Below are 21,078 nucleotides of genomic sequence, written 5' to 3' on the forward strand. Positions count from 1 at the left end.
GATTCAACCAACCAACCAGCCGACTGGTGAACCAGACAGTAAATCCTTCTAGATGTTTGGACAGAAAACCAGTCAACAAGGCAGAAACCAGTAAAAACTCAACCCATTAGTTCAGAACCAGTGAACCAGTCAGTAAATGGACAGAAAGTTGAGAAACAGCTGGCTGAGAAGTTTAACAGGTTAATAACCAGTTAGTAGCCTAAACCAGACAGTAAAAGTATTGGCAGAAACAGCTGGTTAGTAAAGATTCAACCAACCAGCCGACTGGTGAACCAGACGGTAAATCCCTCTAGATGTTTGGACAGAAAACCAGTCAACCAGGCAGAAACCAGCTACCCATTAGTTCAGTGAACCAGTCAGTAAACTGACAGAAAGTTGAGAAGTTCAACAGGTTAATAAACAGTCACTAAACCAGTCAGTAAATGGACAGAAAGCTGAGAAACAGCTGGTAAGTAGTTCAACAGGTCAACAACCAGTCAGTAAACCAGGCAGTGAAAGTAGAGACAGAAACAACCAGTCAGTAAAAGATTCAACCAACCAGCCGACTGGTGAATCAGACGGTAAATCCCTCTAGATGTTTGGACAAAAAACCAGTCAACAAGGCAGAAACCAGTAAAAACTCAACTCATTAGTTCAGAACCAGTGAGCCAGTCAGTAAATGGACAGAAAACTGAGAAACAGCTGGTTAAGTAGTTCAACAGGTTAATAACCAGTCAGTAAACCAGGCAGTAAAAGTAGAGACAGAAACAGCTGGTTAGTAAAGATTCAACCAACCAGCCGACTGGTGAACCAGATGGTAAATCCATCTAGATGTTTGGACAGAAAACCAGTCAACCAGGCAGAAACCAGTAAAAACTCCACTCATTAGTTCATTGAACCAGTCAGTAAACAGACAGAAAGTTGAGAAGTTAAACAGGTTAATAAACAGTCACTAAATCAGGCAGTAAAAGTAGAAAAAGAAACAGCTGGTTAGTATCAGTAAACAACCAGTCGGTAAAAGATTCAACCAACCAATCCCTCTAGATGTTTGGTCAGAAAACCAGTCAACAAGGCAGAAACCAGTAAAAACTCCACTCATTAGTTCAGTGAACCAGTCAGTAAACAGACAGAAAGTTGAGAAGTTCAACAGGTTAATAAACAGTTAGTAGCCTAAAACAGGCAGTAAAAGTAGAGACAGAAACAGCTGGTTAGTGATTCTATCAGTAAAGATCCAACCAACCAACCAGCCGACTGGTGAACCAGGCGGTAAATCCCTGTAGATGTTTGGTCAGTCAGTGGATAAAGAGCTGGTCTGTCAGATATAAACCAGTCGGGCAGCGGACGGCTCTTACTGGCTGTTTCTCTTACTGGCTGTTTCTGGCTGTTTCTGGTTGTTTCTGCAGCAGTCGGTTCGGCTCAGTTCGGCTCGGAGGAGGAAGTTTATTCCCTGGAAGCAGCAGCAGCAGCAGCAGCAGCAGGCGGTAAGCTGGTGATGCTGAGCCGGTGTCGAGAGGCAGCCCTTTAAATAAGCTCCCTCACACACACACACACACACACACACACACCCACACACACACCTTGGAGCTGTGACATCAGAGGGGGAGGAGGGGGGAGGAGCTTCGGTGACAGGTCGACCTGAGAGAGAAAGAGAGAGCAGAGACTCTGATGAAGCAACAGAAACATTATGAACTATTTATTTTTTAACAGAAAACAATCCCCAAAGAAATTTAAATCAAAAGCAACTGAACTTGGTTATTTGTCTAGGAAGACGTAAACTCACAATCTTTCCAAGAATATTTGTCTTATTTCTTGTCAAAATGTCAAAACTAAACTCTTTCCACTTAAAATAAGACTCATCACCTAAAAATTAACTTGTTTGTAGACAATTCTCACTTGTTTCAAACACATTTTCACTTGAAATAAGTAGAAAAATCTGCCAGTGAAAGCAAGTTTTTTGTGCTTGTAATAAGGAAGAAAAACTTGCTCCACTGTCAGATTTTTCTACTTATTTCCATTGAAAATCTGCTTGAAAGAAGTAAAAAGTGTCTAAAACAAGCTACTTTTTACATGATGAGTCTTATTTTAAGTAGAATGAGATTAGTTTTGACTAGAAATGATATTTTGACTAAAGATAAGACAAATATTCTTGGTAAGATGTTAGATTTTTTTGCAGTGTTCATCAGTTCATGTAGCGTCTGACCAGGCTGGGACTGGTCCAACTAGCTGGTCAGATGTGAACATGGATGAAGGTGAAACGTCTTCCTAGACAAATAACCAAATAAGTCCAGTTGCTTTTGATTTAAATTTCTTTGGGGGACAACGATAACGATAACGATGACCTGGACAAATGAGAATATTCACAGGCTGAACAGAAAAGAAACAAACAGAAACAAAAAAACCATAAAAAGAGAAACTTTCTTTAACTTTGACATCATGAGGAAACGACCGGTCGGTGACTGTCACTCAGACTCAGGGCGACAGATGTTCACAGCTGTTTCCAACAGGAACCGGTCACAGAGAACAGAATGAAACATGCAGATCAACAAATAGAACCAGGAAAACAGAGGAAAACCAGGAGAACGTGGGGGAAAGGGAGAATGAGGAGAACAGGGAGAACCAGGAAAACCTCAATCGGAGAGTAAACAGGAAGTGGAGAACCTGAGACGTGTCGACATGTTCATTCATTCATTCATTCATTCATTCATTCATTCAGCAAAGCTCTCATTTCCAGTGGCGCCCTGATTACAGCACAATACAATTCAAACACATTGCAATACATATCCATAATAATATACACTCAACAGAAGCACATGCAGTAGTGAATTCAAGAAGCACATGTACATTCAGAATTCATAAGATCAACAAGAATGTTTTTAAAATGATTAAAAGGAATCAGTGTATCCAACTGAAGCTGAGACAGTAAATTATTCCATTTAAAAGGAGCAAAATAAACAAAAGCGAGTTTCCCTAACCTCCGTTTTAACAGCTGGGATATTAAGAGCCAGTGGGTTTTGTGTACGAGTGGGATACTTAAAAGATCTGAAGCTCAGTAGGCTAGGTAGGTAGAGTGGAAGTTTTTTTAATAGTGCCTTAATAACCTAGCCTGATGCATCAGCCGCTTATTTCATTACATTTCAAAAAGCGTCTGAACACGAGCCATAGGGATTCGTTTGCTTCCGGGAGGCGGTTGCTTACATTTGCTTCAACTAATCGCTGCTGCTTGGTGGTCACGTGTGCTATACACCGGTTAAGCTCATAGGTTAATCTTGAGCGCTTGAGTTCAACGTCATCGCCTTCACTTACCCGTCTGTTCGCTGATTGGTCCGTCCGCTCTGGCGGACGGAGCAAACCGAAACGCATTGCTAGTGTCCTGACTACATTGTTGAGGCAAATGAAATTTGCCGGAACCAGTAGGCGGCGCTAGCCTGGCTATTATTGACCTAACCTAACCCTAAACAATACACAGTGTTGCTCCCTTCTTAGTTTTGATAGAGATGGCAGTGATGGATCTTGAACCCATCACCTGTTGTCGTGTGGCGTCACTGAGACCTCAATGTGGTGTTGTTGTTGTTGTTGTTGTTGTTGTGTTGTTGTTGTTGTTGATCCACCTCACCTTGTGTTTACTTTGTAGCTCAGGTTTCCACCTCCAGCTCCAGGGGTTAGGGGTTGAATGCTGCCTTCAGGGTCCTGACAAAAACTGGGAAATAATACATCCACACGACACCGACCCCCTGTCACTCAGAGCTTCGTCCTGTTTTCCTCCCTGGAGACTCTGAGCTCAGTTTACACTTCATCCTCTAGGCCTAGTCCGCACCAACACGGGTATTTTTGAAACCGAACTTTTCTGGCCCCCGGTCAGAAAAAAATTCCCGTCCACACCACCAGTGTGATATAAAAAATATCTCTGTCTACATGAAACCGCAAAATCCGCCTCAAACTATGTCATGCACATGCCAAAGCAGTAGGTGGCGATAGCACTCCTAACAGGAAGGCCATTGTAGCCAATCACAAGGCTGGAAAAATTCGTACCATAAAAAAACAACAATGGCTATGTGTGGCTAGGTGAAGAGGGCCCAGGCGGGGATTGAACCCACACCTCCCGGTAAAGAGTCATGTGCGCTTGCCAGTCACCCAAAGGGACATCCCCTTGGTCAAGTAGCCAGGGCACATGATCAATCAAGGCATAGTGACAGGACCCTCAAATGTCACATCTGCTAAATGCTAAATGCTAAATAGCACCAGTAACAGCAGCTCTGTCAGCTGGTCACGTCTAGAGCTCCACAGGTCTCCATGGATACAACTTACTGTTTACCCTCGCACAGTGTGACGTCGAACAATGTCGACAAGGTTTTCCTCGGTTTTCCTGTCCACACATGAAGCTGAAACCGGACTTTCTGAAAAAGTTCACCCTGGGTTTCAGGAGCCCACAACTCCGGTTACGTGTGGATGAAAGAACAAACCGTGCAGAGAAACACACGGTTTCAAAAATACCCACGTTCGTGTGGACGGCCCCCCAGACTTCACATAGTCACACTTTGTGTGTCTGTTTTTAAATGTAAACAGTTCAGTTGTTAGTTTTTTTTTTTTTTTACCTGTCAGTCTTTGGACAAGACTTAAACGAGGCAGCGATGACAGTCTTGGTTCTGGTCCTGGTCCAGTCTTGTGGATTGTGGACAGCAGTGTTCAGACCTCAGGTTTCTGCTCATGGTGGATCATGTGACTGATTCCCTCTGAAGTCGCAGCTGTTTGTTTGTTTGTTAAGCAGTCAGTAAAACAACACAAACAGCTGCGACTTCAGAGGGAATCCAACCGTCATGGCTGCCTCGTTTTAATCTCTTCCCGACTGATAAACAAAACCACATCATCTGCAAAGAAACTGAGTCCAGAAAGTTTTAACGTGTGAAGCTCAAATCAAACAGGTAAAAAAAACAAACTAATAACTGAACTGTTTATTTTTCTATAGCTGTACAGAAAATAAAAATGAATTTGATTCCACTGTGGGTCTTAACATTAGTGTAATAACTCATCTATCAGACGATGTAGCCCAAATTTTGTGAAAAATTCTATTTTCAAGTAAATCCGGGACGAAAGTGGGGTAGTTCTTTTCGCATTGGATACATGATTCATCAGCCACTGATATTGGATCCGTCATCCGTCAATCAAACGTCTGAGACACTCGGTCTCGGTCTCGCCCCAAGCTTTGAATATCCCGCCCGCTCGATAACGAAAAATCAAATTCGTTTTCCTAACTCTAGTTTCTATTTAGTTATAAAAAAGTCTCATATTAATGTGGATGAATCTCCGTTACCACTTGTTAATGGCTCCATTTTAGATAAATATATCGTTTTGTCTCTATGGTTATTTTGTTATTATTAGTGGTGGTGGAAATGCTGGGCGAGCCGACCAGCGTTTCTTTACTTTGGGTTTCGTGGCGAGTCATGAGAATAACGCCGCCGTATGAATCTCCGTTTATGGAGGGAACTACGACGGTATGTGATCGTCTTCCAACCTCTGACTTTAATTCTTGATGAATGAAAACATGAGTCTGTCTTGCGCCGGTCAAAGAAATGTACGGTAGTGTAAAAACGCTTTGCTTTTCCAAAACTCCTCATTGTCCCTTTAAAAACAGAGCTGTGAAATGTGAAGTTTGTGTTGTTGTTGTGTTTGTCTCTTCAGCTTAACGTTGTGTCTCAGTTTCAGTCTGTCAAGTGTCACATGTGATCCAGGTGAGTCGATCCTCGCGCCTCTTGACGCCTCTTGACGCCTCGTCGACCTCGTTCTGTCACCTCTAAAGCTTTCGGGGGGTTATTGTGTCGTTGTGTCGTTGTGTCGTTGTGTGGTTGTGTCGGCGCGGTAACGTTAGCCCTCGTACCTGTGTGTGCAGGTATCACAGGGAGGAGGCCGGGCGGCCGCGGTCAGGAATTCATGTTGGCCGGCTCCCAGCATGCATCTGGTAAAATGAGAAGGGCGAAGAAAACGTCCCCGGGGGGAAGAATGTAAGTGGAGCGGAGGAGGAGAAGATGGAGAGATAAACAGAGAGATGGACAGATGGATATGAAATATAAATGTCAACAAGACTTTAAGCCTCCGAGTGAATCTGTGTTAAATCTCCTCAGATGGAAAATCAGCTCATTTCTTTGGACTTAGCTGAAATAATCTGGGAGTTCTTCCTCTGTCTGTTTGGGGCTTTCAGGGATTCGACTCGTTGGAGCTTCTCGGCCGGGGCCTGTTGTGTGTCTCGGCCTCTCGGCAACGCTGAGCCTCTTCTCTCCGCTCAGTCAAAACAGTGCTGTTGCCAGGCAGATTTTCAGGAGCCAATCAGCAGCATCGGAGGTTTTATTGTGTAACGACTAGAGACGGTTATTGTTTCTGACCGGCGTGAATTCACCCACGGCCCCAGAAGTCTTTAATTAAAACCAGTCGCTGCTTCTTCAGGACCGAGGAGGAGGAACCGAGCGGAGAACAGGGCGACCACGGAGACCACGGAGACCACGGCCTCGGGTCAAAGGTCAGAGGTCAACGAAGGAACAAGACGGAGGAGAGAAGTTGATGGCGACTGAGTCCCGACGCCTCCAGACCAGCGTCCTTCGACAGGTGAACCCGTCAGCACCTGAACCAAATGCTTTTTAATTGCCCCTTGGGGATGAATAAAGTTTTTTGAATTGAATTGAAAACGTCTCGCACACCAGAGTGTTCAACCAGAGTTCACAAAGAGAAGAAAACAAAACAAACGTCAAAGGTCAAATACGTTGTTACTGTTCTTATGTTGGTCCTGAGGCCCAGAGGTTCTGAGTCTATTGGTCCTGAGTCTTTGAGTCTATAAGGTCCTAAGGCTCTGAGGTTTTGAGGCTTTGAGGTTCTGAGACTCTGAATTTCTGAGGTTGGAGGTTTGAGATTTGAGGCTATCAGGCTTTGAGTTTTTGAGGTTTGAGGTTTGAGACTCTGAGTTTCTGCGGTTCTGAGGTTTTGAGTTTCTGAGGTTTTGAGTTTCTGAGGTTTTGAGTTTCTGAGGTTTTGAGTTTCTGAGGTTTTGAGGTTTTGAGTTTCTGAGGTTTTGAGGCTCTGAGTTTCTGAGGTTTGAGGCTCTGAGTTTTTGAGGTTTGAGGTTTTGAGTTTCTGAGGTTTGAGGCTCTGAGTTTTTGAGGTTTGAGGTTTTGAGTTTCTGAGGTTTGAGGCTCTGAGTTTTTGAGGTTTGAGGTTTTGAGTTTCTGAGGTTTGAGGTTTTGAGTTTCTGAGGTTTTGAGGTTTTGAGTTTCTGAGGTTTGAGGCTCTGAGTTTCTGAGGTTTGAGGCTCTGAGTTTTTGAGGTTTGAGGCTCTGAGTTTCTGAGGTTTGAGGCTCTGAGTTTTTGAGGTTTGAGGCTCTGAGTTTTTGAGGTTTGAGGCTCTGAGGTTTGAGGCTCTGAGTTTCTGAGGTTTGAGGCTCTGAGTTTTTGAGGTTTGAGGCTCTGAGTTTCTGAGGTTTGAGGCTCTGAGTTTTTGAGGTTTGAGGCTCTGTGTTTTTGAGGTTTGAGGCTCTGAGGTTTGAGGCTCTGAGTTTCTGAGGTTTGAGGCTCTGAGTTTTTGAGGTTTGAGGCTCTGAGGCTTTGATTTTTTGAGTTTTTGAGGTTTGAGGCTCTGAGTTTTTGAGGTTTGAGGCTCTGATTTTTTGAGTTTTTGAGGTTTGAGGCTCTGATTTTCTGAGGTTTGAGGCTCTGAGTTTTTGAGGTTTGAGGTTCTGAGGCTCTGAGTTTCTGAGGTTTGAGGTTTTGAGGTTTGAGGCTCTGAGTTTCTGAGTTTTGAGGTCCTTCGATCCTTTGATTCTTCGGTCCTGAGGCTCTCAGACTGTGAGGTGATTAGTCCTGAGGTTTCTATGGTTTGAGACTTTGAGGTCCTTTGATCCTTCGGTTCTGAGGTCCATATCCTCATGTGTATCTGCTGGAAAACAGTAAAAGGAGGAGGAATTATTATTAATGTTTAACTCTGGGATCAATGAGCTGATCAATAATCAAACATCTATGAATGATCTAATGACCCACTGACGTTTCAATAACTGGTTTATAACCGATGAATTTAATGTTTAATTAGTTTAGTTTAGTTTAATAGGTTTATTTGTATCAGGGACAACGTACAAAATAACATTAGTCTTGAAATGAGAAGAGAAGAGATGCCTTGTACCGGATTTATCTGACTAGCTACTTTCCATCCGTCGTCCCTGGGCAGGTGAATAAGAACAATAGAAAGGTAAGAATTATCAATTTACATAACATTCTAAACATCCATACACATGTGCATAATACACCCTCACACACATCACAAATACTCCAGACATATTTCATATCAGAAAGACACATACAGTTATTAAAATACTTCACACTTTGCCAAGGTTAAAAATAATTTAGGCTCACGATTAATGATTAATGCTGACATGATTAATGCTGACATGATTAATGCTGACATGATTAATGCTGACATGATTAATGCTGACATGACTGATTTCTTAGGATCCATTGTTTGACTTCCCGGGAAAAAACATTGAAGTCTGTACAGAGTTTCAGATGAGTTGGAAGATTGTTCCATGATTTGACAGATTTAAACAAAAAGGCAGATTGAGCAAAGGCAGAGCTACGCTTAGGAATATTACAATCTTCACTTGAGACAGATCTTATAGCTCTGGTGGAGTGATAATAATGTTTAACTCAGCGTGCAGTTGTCATAAAGTTTAAAGATGCAGTGATTAGACTTTGTTTAAAAAAAAAAATGAATTAAGTGTCTCCAGAGGAACCAGAGGAACCAGAGGAACCAGGAGCTCCAGGAGTCGTGCAGCAGAGAGCCGAGGCGCCGTGAGTTCGATCTCCGTGTATTCAACGTGTTTGTGTGTCGTGTCGTGTTGTTGTTGGTTTGGACTCGAGGTTCCAGAGGAAAAGAAACAGAGAGAGAGAGAGAGAGAAAATAAACTCTGAGATCCACTGAGCTTCAGCTGCAGAGACGGAGGCCGAGGCCCCGGGCGGCGCTGATCCCGGTCCTGATCCCGGTCCTGATCCCGGTTCTGGTCCCGGTCCCAGATCTGAGTGACAGGGAGGGATGAGAGAGTCCAACAGAAGCAAAAGGAAACAAGCAACAGAGACGAAGACGAGCAGAGAAACACAACAACCTTCTGCAGAAGGTCGACAGATTTAAATATCTTGGTGTACACTGCAAAAACTCAAAATCCTACCAAGAATATTTGTCTTATTTCTAGTCAAAATGTAATTTCTAGTCAAAATAAATCTAATTCTACTTAAAATAAGACTCATCACATTAAATAGTAGCTTGTTTTTAGACACTTTTTACTTTTTTCAAGCAGATTTTCACTTTAAATAAGTAGTAAAATCTGATAGTGGAGCAAGTTTTTCTTCCTTATTACAAGCACAAAAAAACTTGCTTTCACTGGCAGATTTTTCTACTTATTTCAATTGAAAATGAGTTTGAAACAAGTGAAAATGATCTAAAAACAAGTTCATTTTTAGGTGATGAGTCTTATTTTAAGTGGAAAGAGATTAGTTTAGACTAGAAATTAGACATTTTGACAAGAAAAAAGACAAATATTCTTGGAAAGACTTTTAGTTTTTGCAGTGCAGGAAACAGTTGTGAGCTTTTGGACGCCACGTCGCCATGGGAACCGGGCGCCATGTTGGGTCGGAGTTGGACCGGTTCCGAGCATAGACTGTAACAAACATGGCCATAGCATCCGTGACGTCCCCCATTGGTTTTGTGGAGTCGTTTTTGTGACTCCAATATGGCGGCCTGAACAGCGCCATGTTGGATTGGCCGGCCGAGAACCCGCCCACTGGCCTCGAAGCAGCTGTCCACGGAGCTGCTCGGACCTGTCACTCAACGTTTCCTCGCCCTAATTGGCCAGAGTTTTAACCTAATAACAGTAAAACGGTAGAGTTAAAAAAAAATTCACCCCCCTCAGACTGTGTGCGGGGCAAGGGGGCAGTTGTCGGTCTGAGAAGTGAAGTCACTTCCGCGTTCAACAAGCTGCAATCCCCTCTTCTTCCTCTGGGGGCTGGTGTCAGAAAGCAGCATTCTCCATAGACCCCCATGTTAAAATCACCCACTTTACATCCTCAGTAAACATGATCAAAGCCTGGTGTCAGCACGTTTTCTGATCTCAACCGATAGTTTCTACCCCCCCACACACTCTGAGGGGGGGGGGGGGTTTAACTCTACCGTTTTACTGTTATTAGGTTAAAACTCTGGCCAATTAGGGCGCGGAAACGTTGAGTGACAGGTCCGAGCAGCTCCGTGGACAGCTGCTTCGAGGCCAGTGGGCGGGTTCTCGGCCGGCCAATCCAACATGGCGCTGTTCAGGCCGCCATATTGGAGTCACAAAAACGACTCCCCACAACCAATGGGTGATGTCACGGATGCTATGTCCATTCTTTTTACAGTCTATGGTGCGGGGGTAGAAACTATCGGTTGAGACCAGAAAACGTGCTGACACCAGGCTTTGATCATGTTTATTGAGGATGTAAAGTGGGTGATTTTAACATGGGGGTCTATGGAGAATGCTGCTTTCTGACACCAGCCCCCAGAGGAAGAAGAGGGGATTGCAGCTTGTTGAACGAGGAAGTGACTTCACTTCTCAGACCGACAACAACTGCCCCCTTGGTCCTGAGTTGAGGTGCAGCAGCAGCGCTTCACCTGGATCGACTTCCACCTGGATTAGCGAGTCTCTCCCCCGGCGGCCGGACTCAGACACCCGATCCTCTCAGGACAGACGTGGCTTTGTCTCCCGTCCTGAGGTCAGCTGAGGTCACGGGGGCCGGCAGCCAATCACAGCCCAGCCCTGGGGTCTGTGGTCCGAGTCCGGGTCCGACTGAACGGGTGTGAGGAGACACAACAGCAACAACAACAACAACAACAACAACAAAAACTCATTTTCTGAATGTGTACACTGCAAAAAGTCAAATGTCTTACCAAGAATATTTGTCTTATTTCTAGTCAAAACTAATCTCATTCTACTTAAAATAAAGACTCATCACATTAAAAAGTAGCTTGTTTTGAGACACTTTTTCCTTCTTTCAAGCAGATTTTCACTTAAAATAATCTGATAGTGGAGCAAGTTTTTCTTTCTTATTACTAGCACAAAACAACTTGCTTTCACTGGCAGATTTTTCTACTTATTTCAAGTGAAAATTAGTTTGAAACAAGTGAAAATGATCTAAAAACAAGTTCATTTTTTTTAGGTGTTGAGTCTTATTTTAAGTGGAAAGAGATTAGTTTTGACTAGAAATGAGACATTTTGACAAGAAATAAGACAAATATTCTTGGAAAAATTGTGAGTTTTTGCAGTGTAGCAGCATGTTTGTGTCTTGTGTGTGGTTTTCTGAGGCGGCGGTGAATGGACCTTCAGAGACACCGTAGAATCCACTGAGCATCATAAACTGAAACATTTCCTTTATTTATTTTAGTGAACAATAACCAACACAACACATCAATAGATAAACCAGGTCATGTTTGTGTATTATATATTTTTACGTGATATATACTGTATAGGCTACTGTATATATATATATATCCAGCTCTGGAAAAAAATGAAGAGAGCACTTCAAAATGATCAGTTCCTCTGGTTTTACTATTCATAGCTGTGTGCTTGAGTAAAATGAACACTTTTGTTTCATTCTATAACCTACTGACAACATTTCTCCCACATTGGAAATAAAAAATATTGTCATTTAGAGCATTTATTGGCAGAAAATGGCAACAGGATTCCTCCAGAAACACGACGCAGGTCTGTGTCGGACTTTAATAAATGAACATTGACATTGATCCCAGTGTTTGAGTTTATTTGGTTGATTAAATAAAAAAAAATAGCAACTGACAAAATGCATTGATTGGTCAGTAAAACATGGACCAAAAGGCGAGTGTTAGCTCATTGTGCCACTTTGTACATAAAGATTTGTATTGAATGATCAAAATAAAGAGAATAAAACAAAACAAAACCAGACAGAATTAATATTGTGACTTATATTTACAAAACAAAAGAGAAGATTATTAAGAGAACAGAGAAGCTCGACTTCCAAATTCTACAATGCGTTGTGAAATTGCCCTTTAGGTGTCAATAACATTGGATTTATACTTTTTTTTATATTTTAATTTGTAGATGGAGCTGCAGAGTTAATTATTGATCTCAGTGTTATTGAGGCTCAGTCGGTTTCTCAGGTGGAACGAAGCTGCAACCAGAAGTTTAGTTTTATCTTGATCCACAAGATAAAAGCTGAGCTGCAGCTGCTGACAGTCACGAGGTGTGTGTGTGTGTGTGTGTGTGTGTGTGTGTGCGTGTGTGTGTGATGTCCAGGATGAAGGATTTCCTCCTCCTCCTTCACCTTCTTGTTCTCTCACTCTTTCACGTTTCCTCTTCACCATCTTTGCTTCCTCCTGTCCTATGTTCTTAAACACGCTTGATGCACTATGTTGAAATGTCAACCCCTGTAATTATTATTTTTACTTTGTTTTAATTTATTTTACCTGTTTGATATGTTGTAAGCTTGTACTGTTTTAAATGCAAGCAAATGTTTTTTTCCTTTAAATGAGTTCAAATTAGAATGTATGACATTGTGAATTTGAAAAAAAGAAGAAAAAAAACATCATTTAAAAAATATTTACAATGTGCTCGTTTGACGAAAAGCACGTGTCAGCGATATTTCTACGCTTCAGTGTTTTCGGAATTAAATTATAAAGTGTTAAAAAAATAAAAATAAAATCTTTGCTTCCTCCTCTCCCCCTCCCTCCCTCCTCCTCCTCCTCCTCTTCCTCCATTCCTTAATTCTCATCCTCTTCATCCTTCCTCCTCCTCCTCCTCCTCCTCTCAGCTCCCAGGTCATGAAGTCAACATAACAGAGCTGAAACCACTGACACTGAGCCGGGATTAACTGTGTGTGTGTGTGAGTGAGTGTGTGAGTGAGTGAGTGAGTGAGTGTGTAAGTGAGTGTGTGTGTGTGTGTGTGTGTATGTGTGTGTGTGTGTGTGAGTGTGTGTGTGTGTGGGCGGGTGGTCTCTAATGAAAACAGGAGCATGTGCAGTTTCACACTGAGCTGAACTTTTGAAATGTCTCAAATCTAAACTGAGAATCCGTCACGTTCCCTGAATGATGATGATGATGATGATGACTGATTTATTATTATTTTTTCTCTGTAATTCAAGTTTTTATTTCTTTTATCTCTGGTGCCATTGGTGCCCAACGGCCTGGAACAGACTACCCGCTCACGTCAGAGAAGCAACCTCCATAGAGTGCTTCAAGACGCACTTTAAGACCTATTTTTATACTCTATCACTGGTATAATCCTTTTTTATTTAATTCTATTTCATTATTTTATCTTCTCTCTTGTTGTAGTAAACTGTATGAACTGTAAACTTTAAATTGCATGCATTATGTTCTTTATTTGGAATGGACAGAGAAGTACATTCACATGGCATCAACAGTAAAGCAGAAATAAATGCCATTCCAGTTTTTGTTTTATATACAGAAATTGTTGTTTAGCTCAGTTGGTAGAGCACCCGCCCCATGTGTTGAGGCTGTAGTCCTCGCTGCAGGCGGCCCCGGTTCGAGTCCCGCGTCGGACGGCCCTATCCTGCATGTCATTACCCCCATCTCTGCCTCCCATTTCCTGTCACACTCTCAACTGTCCTATCAAATAAAGGCATGAAAAGCCAAAAAAAAAAAAAAAAAATATATATACTTTATATACAGAAATTGTGCAACATCAGTCAACAGGGCTTATAAATCCAAAGAGTGTACAAGCGCAAATCAGGGGTCTGCAGGTCCCACTCTCCAGTAGTAACATAAACTATGTGAGATTGGTGTTATAGTCACATCATGCATTATGTTTTAATTAGGGCTGTCAAATGATTAATTTTTCTAATCGTGATTAATCACATTTTTTCCATAGTTAACTCGCGATTAATCTCTATTAAAAATATTATATATGGCGCTTTGGACTTTCAACACTCCAAAGTGTTATAATCTCTAGACAAACAACTTTTAGACCAGACCTAGTAGGCCTACCTAATCATAACACATGATGCATGAAACTCACACAGAATTGAAACGAATTGCATCCAGTGGAAATTGCCCTTTACTTTGCTACACCTCTGCCTGGCCATGTGTATTTGTTGACAACAGAAGCCGTCAAAAAATCAATACATCGCCACGTGCATTTGTTGACAACAAAGCCATCAAAAAATGAATGGATGGAGCTGTGGATATATGTTAGACTGTGTATATTTGTGTAGCAACCAACTTGAAGGTGCCTTACCGCCACCTACTGGACTGGAGGTCCCACACTCCAGTCCTCCAGTCCAGCAGACAGAGGACAAAATGGGCCGCGATTAAAAAATTTAATCGCGTTAATTTTTTTAATTAATCGCATCGCGATTAACGCGTTAACTCTGACAGCCCTAGTTTTAATGTTTTAATCTTGTCTGTATTGCCTTTTACTGTACCATTCTTTTACCCTGTAAAGCACTTTGGGCTGAAAGGTGCTATACAAATAAACTATTATTATTATTATCAAAGGCAAGGCAAGGCATCTTTATTTATATAGCGCATTTCATACAGAGGCAACTCCAAACGGGAGCTAATGAAAGTTAGAAACAGTCTGATGAGTGGAGGTGTTTTCTGCAGACTGTTCTTTGCAAGTGTGTAGTAGTAAAGACACACACAGACACACAAACACACAGACACACACACACACACACACACACACACACACACACACACACACTCAGCCTGGCACAGAGTGGTTCAGCTGCCATGTTCCTGCAGCACCAGAAACAAAGAGACCGATCTCAGATTTATGTCATTATGGCATTTTAATCTGTGTGTGTGTGTGTGACTGTGTGTGTTAGTGTGTTAATGTGTGTGTTAGTGTGTGACTGTGTGTGTGTGTGTTAGTGTGTGGTAACCAGTCCGGGGAATAAGTGGTGAATTAACGAAGCTTTTCAGAGTTTCAGTGTCAGTCTGTAAGGAGCCTAAAAAAAACAACACAATCGTGAATGTGGCAGAGTGGGCGGAGCCTGTCCCTCTGTGACATCACAACGTTACAGGAAGTCCTGACGGCTCGTTCCACACGGCCTCTGTCTATATATAAACATCTACTTTTAATAAGAATAACTAGGGGTGGGAGAAAAAATCGATTCACACAAATATCGCGATATCTTTTTTGATGATTTTTAAATCGATTTTTTTCTTTTCAAAAATCCATTTTCTTTTTTTTTTGGAAAATGTTTTAAAATATTGTGCAATGTGCATTTGTTCGCCTTTTTTTTTTTACATACAGAGAGTACAGGTTTTGAAAAGGGTTTAAGTTCACTTTATAATGGAGTATGTTCATTTATAGGCTCCTACAGTATTTGTGTGCAGATAAATGTAAAAAATGCAGACTAAAAATCGAGAGAATTGGCAATATCGTAGAATCGCAATTTAAATCGAATCGCAATCCAAAAAATCATAGAAGAATCAAATCGGGAGAAAAGCATATCGTCCCAGCCCTAATAATAACATTATATAAGTAATAAGTGCACATGGACGTCAGCAGTGTGAGCGCAGTGTTAATGTTTATTAGAGGAGGAAACAGAAACTGAACAATGAGCAGAGAAAATGTACAGAGTTTATATAAAACAAACTGGAATTAGAGAGAGAGAGAGGGAGAGAGAGGTTCACATATTGTTGGAATCCACTTCTTCACTTCTGGCCGAGCTGAGAGAGCTGCAGAGAGGAGAGCAACACATCACATTATTACAGTCAGAACATAAGATTTATACATGTTATTACGGACGTTGTTTCTCACCTGTTTGATGAACTGAGCAGCGTTGAAGAGTTCACTGCAGCCATAAACGATCTTCTTCCCCTGTTTGGACTGAACATTAGAAGATGAAGAAGTTAAATAACAGTAGTAGTGTAGTTCAATCAGACAACCTGTAATAACAACTGCCGGGGCAGCATTTGAGTTTTTATTTTCAGTTAATTGTACACAATATTTTTGTGTACGTCATTTTGGTTTTAGTAGAACTTACATAATACGATTATGGATTACATTTTGTGCAATATCTACACACTTCTGCTTGTGCAACTGGGTGTAATGGGCATCGTGCAACACAACCTGGCACTTTAAACTGATGTGCACTTTAGGGCCTTGTGCAAAACTATCTGGCACTTTGATAAATACTCTTATAGGGCATCGTGCAATACAACCTGGTACCTATGCACTCTTGCACTTTAGCACTTGTCACTTTAACGCAGCACTTATGCACTTTATCTCCCAGAACAAAACTCTTATGGCCCCCCTACCTGTGGAATGTGTTTGTCAATATGTCCTTCATTGTCATAGCCTTTTTGTGTTGTCTACATCAATGATTCTGGAACATGCGCTTCAACTGGGAGCAGCAAAGTCTGGTAGCTCTGAGTTTTTGAGTTTTTACTCAACATTTGCTTTATTTTTGTGGTGTTTTTTGTTATCTACTGATGGATGCTTCTGTGGGGAGAAGTGATTCTTCAGAGATGAGCTTCTTTCATTGAAAATGGACAGATCTGGAGGACACCACCATCCTGTCCCAGATGAGATGAAGAGGTGCTTTTGTGGTGGTTGTCGTGCTGCTGGTGCAAAGTTAAAGGCTGGGAGGTGGAGATGTCCTATCGGTCCTTTCTGAGGTCAGTCATCCACCTGGCAGTTCCTGCTCCACCTGGCGGTTCCTGCTCCATCCGGTGGCCTTGCTCCATCCAGAGGTCCTGCTCCATCCGGTGGCCTTGCTCCATCCAGAGGTCCTGCTCCATCCAGCGGTCCTGCTCCATCCGGTGGCCTTGCTCCATCCAGAGGTCCTGCTCCACCCAGAGGTCCTGCTCCATCCAGAGGTCCTGCTCCATCCGGTGGCCTTGCTCCATCCAGAGGTCCTGCTCCACCCAGAGGTCCTGCTCCATCCGGCGGTCCTGCTCCATCCGGTGGCCTTGCTCCATCCAGAGGTCCTGCTCCATCCAGAGGTCCTGCTCCATCCAGAGGTCCTGCTCCATCCAGAGGTCCTGCTCCATCCAGCGGTCCTGCTCCATCCGGTGGCCCTGCTCCATCCAGAGGTCCTGCTCCATCCGGTGGCCTTGCTCCATCCAGAGGTCCTGCTCCATCCAGAGGTCCTGCTCCATCCAGTGGCCTTGCTCCATCCAGAGGTCCTGCTCCACCCAGAGGTCCTGCTCCATCCAGAGGTCCTGCTCCATCCGGTGGCCTTGCTCCATCCAGAGGTCCTGCTCCATCCAGAGGTCCTGCTCCATCCAGAGGTCCTGCTCCATCCAGAGGTCCTGCTCCATCCAGAGGTCCTGCTCCATCCGGTGGCCTTGCTCCATCCAGAGGTCCTGCTCCATCCGGTGGCCTTGCTCCATCCAGAGGTCCTGCTCCATCCAGAGGCCCTGCTCCATCCAGAGGTCCTGCTCCATCCAGTGGCCTTGCTCCACCCAGAGGTCCTGCTCCACCCAGAGGTCCTGCTCCATCCAGAGGTCCTGCTCCATCCGGTGGCCTTGCTCCATCCAGAGGTCCTGCTCCATCCAGAGGTCCTGCTCCATCTTTCTTTCTTTTTTGTGTCATTGTCGTGTGGGCTTCTGGACTAATTTGAATTTCCCTCCTAGGGATGAATAAAGTATTCTCTACTCTCTACTCTACTCTACATTATTATGTGTAGTGTACTGTTATTTAACAGTTTTTATGTTATTTTGCCCTGTCCCATTCAAATAAACAAAAAAATTAAAAAGTAGTAGTAACAATAGTATAGTATTATTATCAGTATTATCAGTGGTACCTTTGTGTAGTCGACCAGGTTCTGGTACTCGATGTAGTTTCCTCCTCCGACCACGAACACGACGGCCTGAAACAAGATTCAGTTTTATTCTGTTAAACTCTGAACAGGCTGATGATTGGTTGACTGAACTGGTTCCTCTTCAGGAACCGGATCGGACGGATCGGACTCTGCTCACCTCCTGGAACGGGTTCTTGTTCCTGGGAATGGAGCTGAGGAGGAAGAGGAGGAAGAGGAGGAAGACAACCGGTCAGAGCTGAGTATTGATCTGAGTATTGATCTGAGTATTGATCTGGTTATTGATATGAGTATTGATGTGAGCCGGTACCTCTCGCTGCCTCGCAGCATCTTGGGGTCGAAGTACCTGTAGTCGTCTGTTTCCTGTGAGACACAAAAACAACATCATCGTCAGCTGATGATCCAACGTTTTGGACACAAGGCGTTCAGGGACCCTCGTTGAGTCCGGACCACTGTTCCCTCTAAGGTGTTTTACTGCTCCACCTCTTTGCCCAGAAGACAAAAAAAGTTGCACTCAAATATCCCCGACTAGTTTACTGTTCATTTCTCCCTAATGTGCACTTCCAATTGTTAAATGTATGACCTTAACCGTGGTCTGTAGTGCAACTAGGATTTAAGTTTTTGCTTGATAATTATTATTACTGTTCATATTAAGATGCTTCTGTGCCAAGAGTTGATGACACCAACTTGATGTTAGTTATTTTTTTCATATTGTTCATATGGCAATAAATGCAAACTCTATTTTGCCAAAACAATATTGTATTTTGTTATCATTAACTGTAACTGGAGTAGCCGAGGTAATGTTGTCAAAATAATCTGTTATTAATCATAATAGTAATAGCCAATTGTATTGATATTTGGGGTGAATTCCGATTCTCCCCTTAGCCCTAGCCCTTGGCCCTAACCCTTCGTTTTGCGCGTTCACGTGAAGTGGTAGGGGTGTCCCAATTCTGGTTCAGACGAGGGTTAGGGGGAAGTGGTAGGGCTATCTCGCCCTCGAAATGGAGATTTTTCAGGGGCACACTACGGACCGAGGGCTATGGCAAGTTTCCCAGAATGCATCTTGCGGCAACCGGCGGCTGTTTTATTTCTCACTGTAGCGCTGTTATTACATCATTTTGAGTTTGAGTTTTAATATTTTTTCATGGGAGAAAGTAGCTGTTTAGATCCCCAATGTGCGGTCGGTTTATCCACATGACGGCTGTTTAGACGTTTGCTCCGATGTTTTTGGGAGAAGTGAAGCTCCACCTGTGGAGCAGATCAACGGCTCGTCACGGAGACACCACCCCGTCCGGAGAGCTCGTCAGCCGGCCAACCTCCCGACCGCTAATTAACTTACCCGCAGGTTTTTAGAGGTTTACCGCCGGGTAGTTACATTCTTTTTAGGAGATAAATGCTGGTCTCATTGATGAAATGTAACAATTGTCGCATTAATTTGTTTGAATTAAAAGTGAAGCTTCATGTGTGTATTGGACAGAGGAGCAGCGCTGCCTGGGGGATCTGTAGCCTATACAGAAATCACCACATTTACATCAATAAATAAATGTTTTACAATGAACCGATCAGTCTTCATTAAATTTTATTTTATTTTATTAAGTTAACGTGGTTTTGAATAGAGGATTTGTGGCAAAAGCTCGTCACGTCTGCTTATGTGAAAGCCAGCAGAGACGACTGATGACGTATGTGATTGTTGAAGTGGTGTCCCAATTCGTAGGGGTTGACTTTCAACCCTACTCCTTGTAGCTCCGTTTCAAGGGCAAGGGTTAAGGGCTAGGGGTAGGGATGAAAAATAGAATTGGAATTGGGCCTTGGAGTTGGAGAGGTGAGGCCATAGCACCAGCATGTGGATGTACTGTGTACGCTTAAGCTTTCACTCTCAGGGGAGTTGAATTCCTGCTCAGGAGTTTTGAAAATTAGAGGGAACATTGGTCCGGACTCATCAGACCAGACGGAGACACATGAGGATAAAAGCTCAGCTTGGTCCTGATCGACCGGAGAGGGAGGAAGCTCCAGCAGAGAGTTATTTAAGTGTTCGGCCGTTTGTCTTTCTGCTCAACATTTTGTTTTCCAACTCATCTCCTTTTTATTTTTTACATCTTCATGTTTAGTTTGTTTTCTCTCAAACTCGGCTTCTTCTCAGTGGTGGACAGTAACGGAGTAAATTTACTTGAGTACTGTACTTAAGCACATATCCAGAGGATTTATACTTTACTTGAGTATTAGATTTCTTTGGTACTTATTACTCTTACTTGAATACATTTCCAAAATCAAATATTTTTACTTTTACACTGCAAAAACTCAAAATCTTACCAAGAATATTTGTCTTATTTCTTGTCAAAATGTCTCAATTTTAGTCAAAACTAAACTCTTTACACTTAAAATAAGACTCATCACCTGAAAATTAACTTGTTTTGAGATGATTTCACTTGTTTCAAACTAATTTTCACTTGAAATAAGTAGAACAATCTGCCAGTGAAAGCAGGTTTTTTGTGCTCGTAATAAGAAAGAAAAACTTGATCCACTATCAGGTTTTTCTACTTATTTCAAGTAAAAAAAAATGCTGAAAGAAGTAAAAAGTGTCTAAAAACAAGCTACTTTTTATGTGATTTTACGTATAATTAGATTTGTTTTGACTAGAAATGAGACAAATTATCTTGGAAAGATTTAGAGTTTTTGCAGTGTACTCGAGTTAATTTCTAGGATGAAAAGGCTGAAAAGTACTGGTTACTTTCAGGTCTTTTTCTAAAATCCTATTGGACACAAGCTGTGTTTGTCAAAGAAGGAAACCCTAACCCCTAAAAGCAGCACATCAGTGCAGCTGCTTTCAAAGAGTTCATTCTCACTAACAAGAGTTAAAAGCTCCTTACATTCATTTAGAAACAATTAGTCATTCATTGATGTGGAGAATAAGACATTTACTCTGACTCTGACTTTGACTTAAAAGTACATTTAAAAGCATTAACTTTTTTACTCTTACTGGAGTAACATGTCAACTAAGCTACTTTTACTTGTAACGGAGTAAGTTTTGACCAGTAGTATTTGTACTGGGGGTCGAGTACTCTGTCCATCTCTGCTTCTTGTCCTAAAGTCGCCTCGTTAATATTCATGGAAGTTTTGCAGATTTACTTGGACTTTGGTTTCATTTAAACAAAGTCTCTGAACTGAGCTGAGCTAACACCCTGACTCCGCTCCAAATGTTGAATTGTTCCCTTAATCTTCCACATCAGCACTTTTCTTATTGAGTTCAACATGAGCTGAACAACTCACACACACACACACAC

At 42.5% G+C, this 21,078-nt stretch overlaps 1 protein-coding gene across 1 annotated transcript in view; it reads right to left on the reverse strand.

Annotated features, from left to right (window-relative positions):
* Window positions 1-15,542: 15,542 nt before the first annotated feature.
* Window positions 15,543-21,078, reverse strand: part of scfd1 (sec1 family domain containing 1) — a 45,386-nt gene continuing 39,850 nt past the window's right edge. Inside the window, exons 21-25 of the mRNA XM_085767673.1 lie at window positions 18,108-18,160; window positions 17,958-17,991; window positions 17,783-17,848; window positions 15,793-15,861; window positions 15,543-15,710 (exon numbers count right to left, since the gene is read on the reverse strand). Of these exons, the coding sequence (XP_085623799.1) occupies window positions 15,687-15,710; window positions 15,793-15,861; window positions 17,783-17,848; window positions 17,958-17,991; window positions 18,108-18,160 (246 nt within the window). The 3' untranslated portion in view covers window positions 15,543-15,686. The remainder of the gene's footprint in view (window positions 15,711-15,792; window positions 15,862-17,782; window positions 17,849-17,957; window positions 17,992-18,107; window positions 18,161-21,078) is intronic.

This window comes from Trachurus japonicus, chromosome 22, assembly GCF_045865225.1.
Source record: "Trachurus japonicus isolate A0001 chromosome 22, Traja_1.0".
NCBI classification, from domain to species: Eukaryota; Metazoa; Chordata; class Actinopteri; order Carangiformes; family Carangidae; genus Trachurus; species Trachurus japonicus.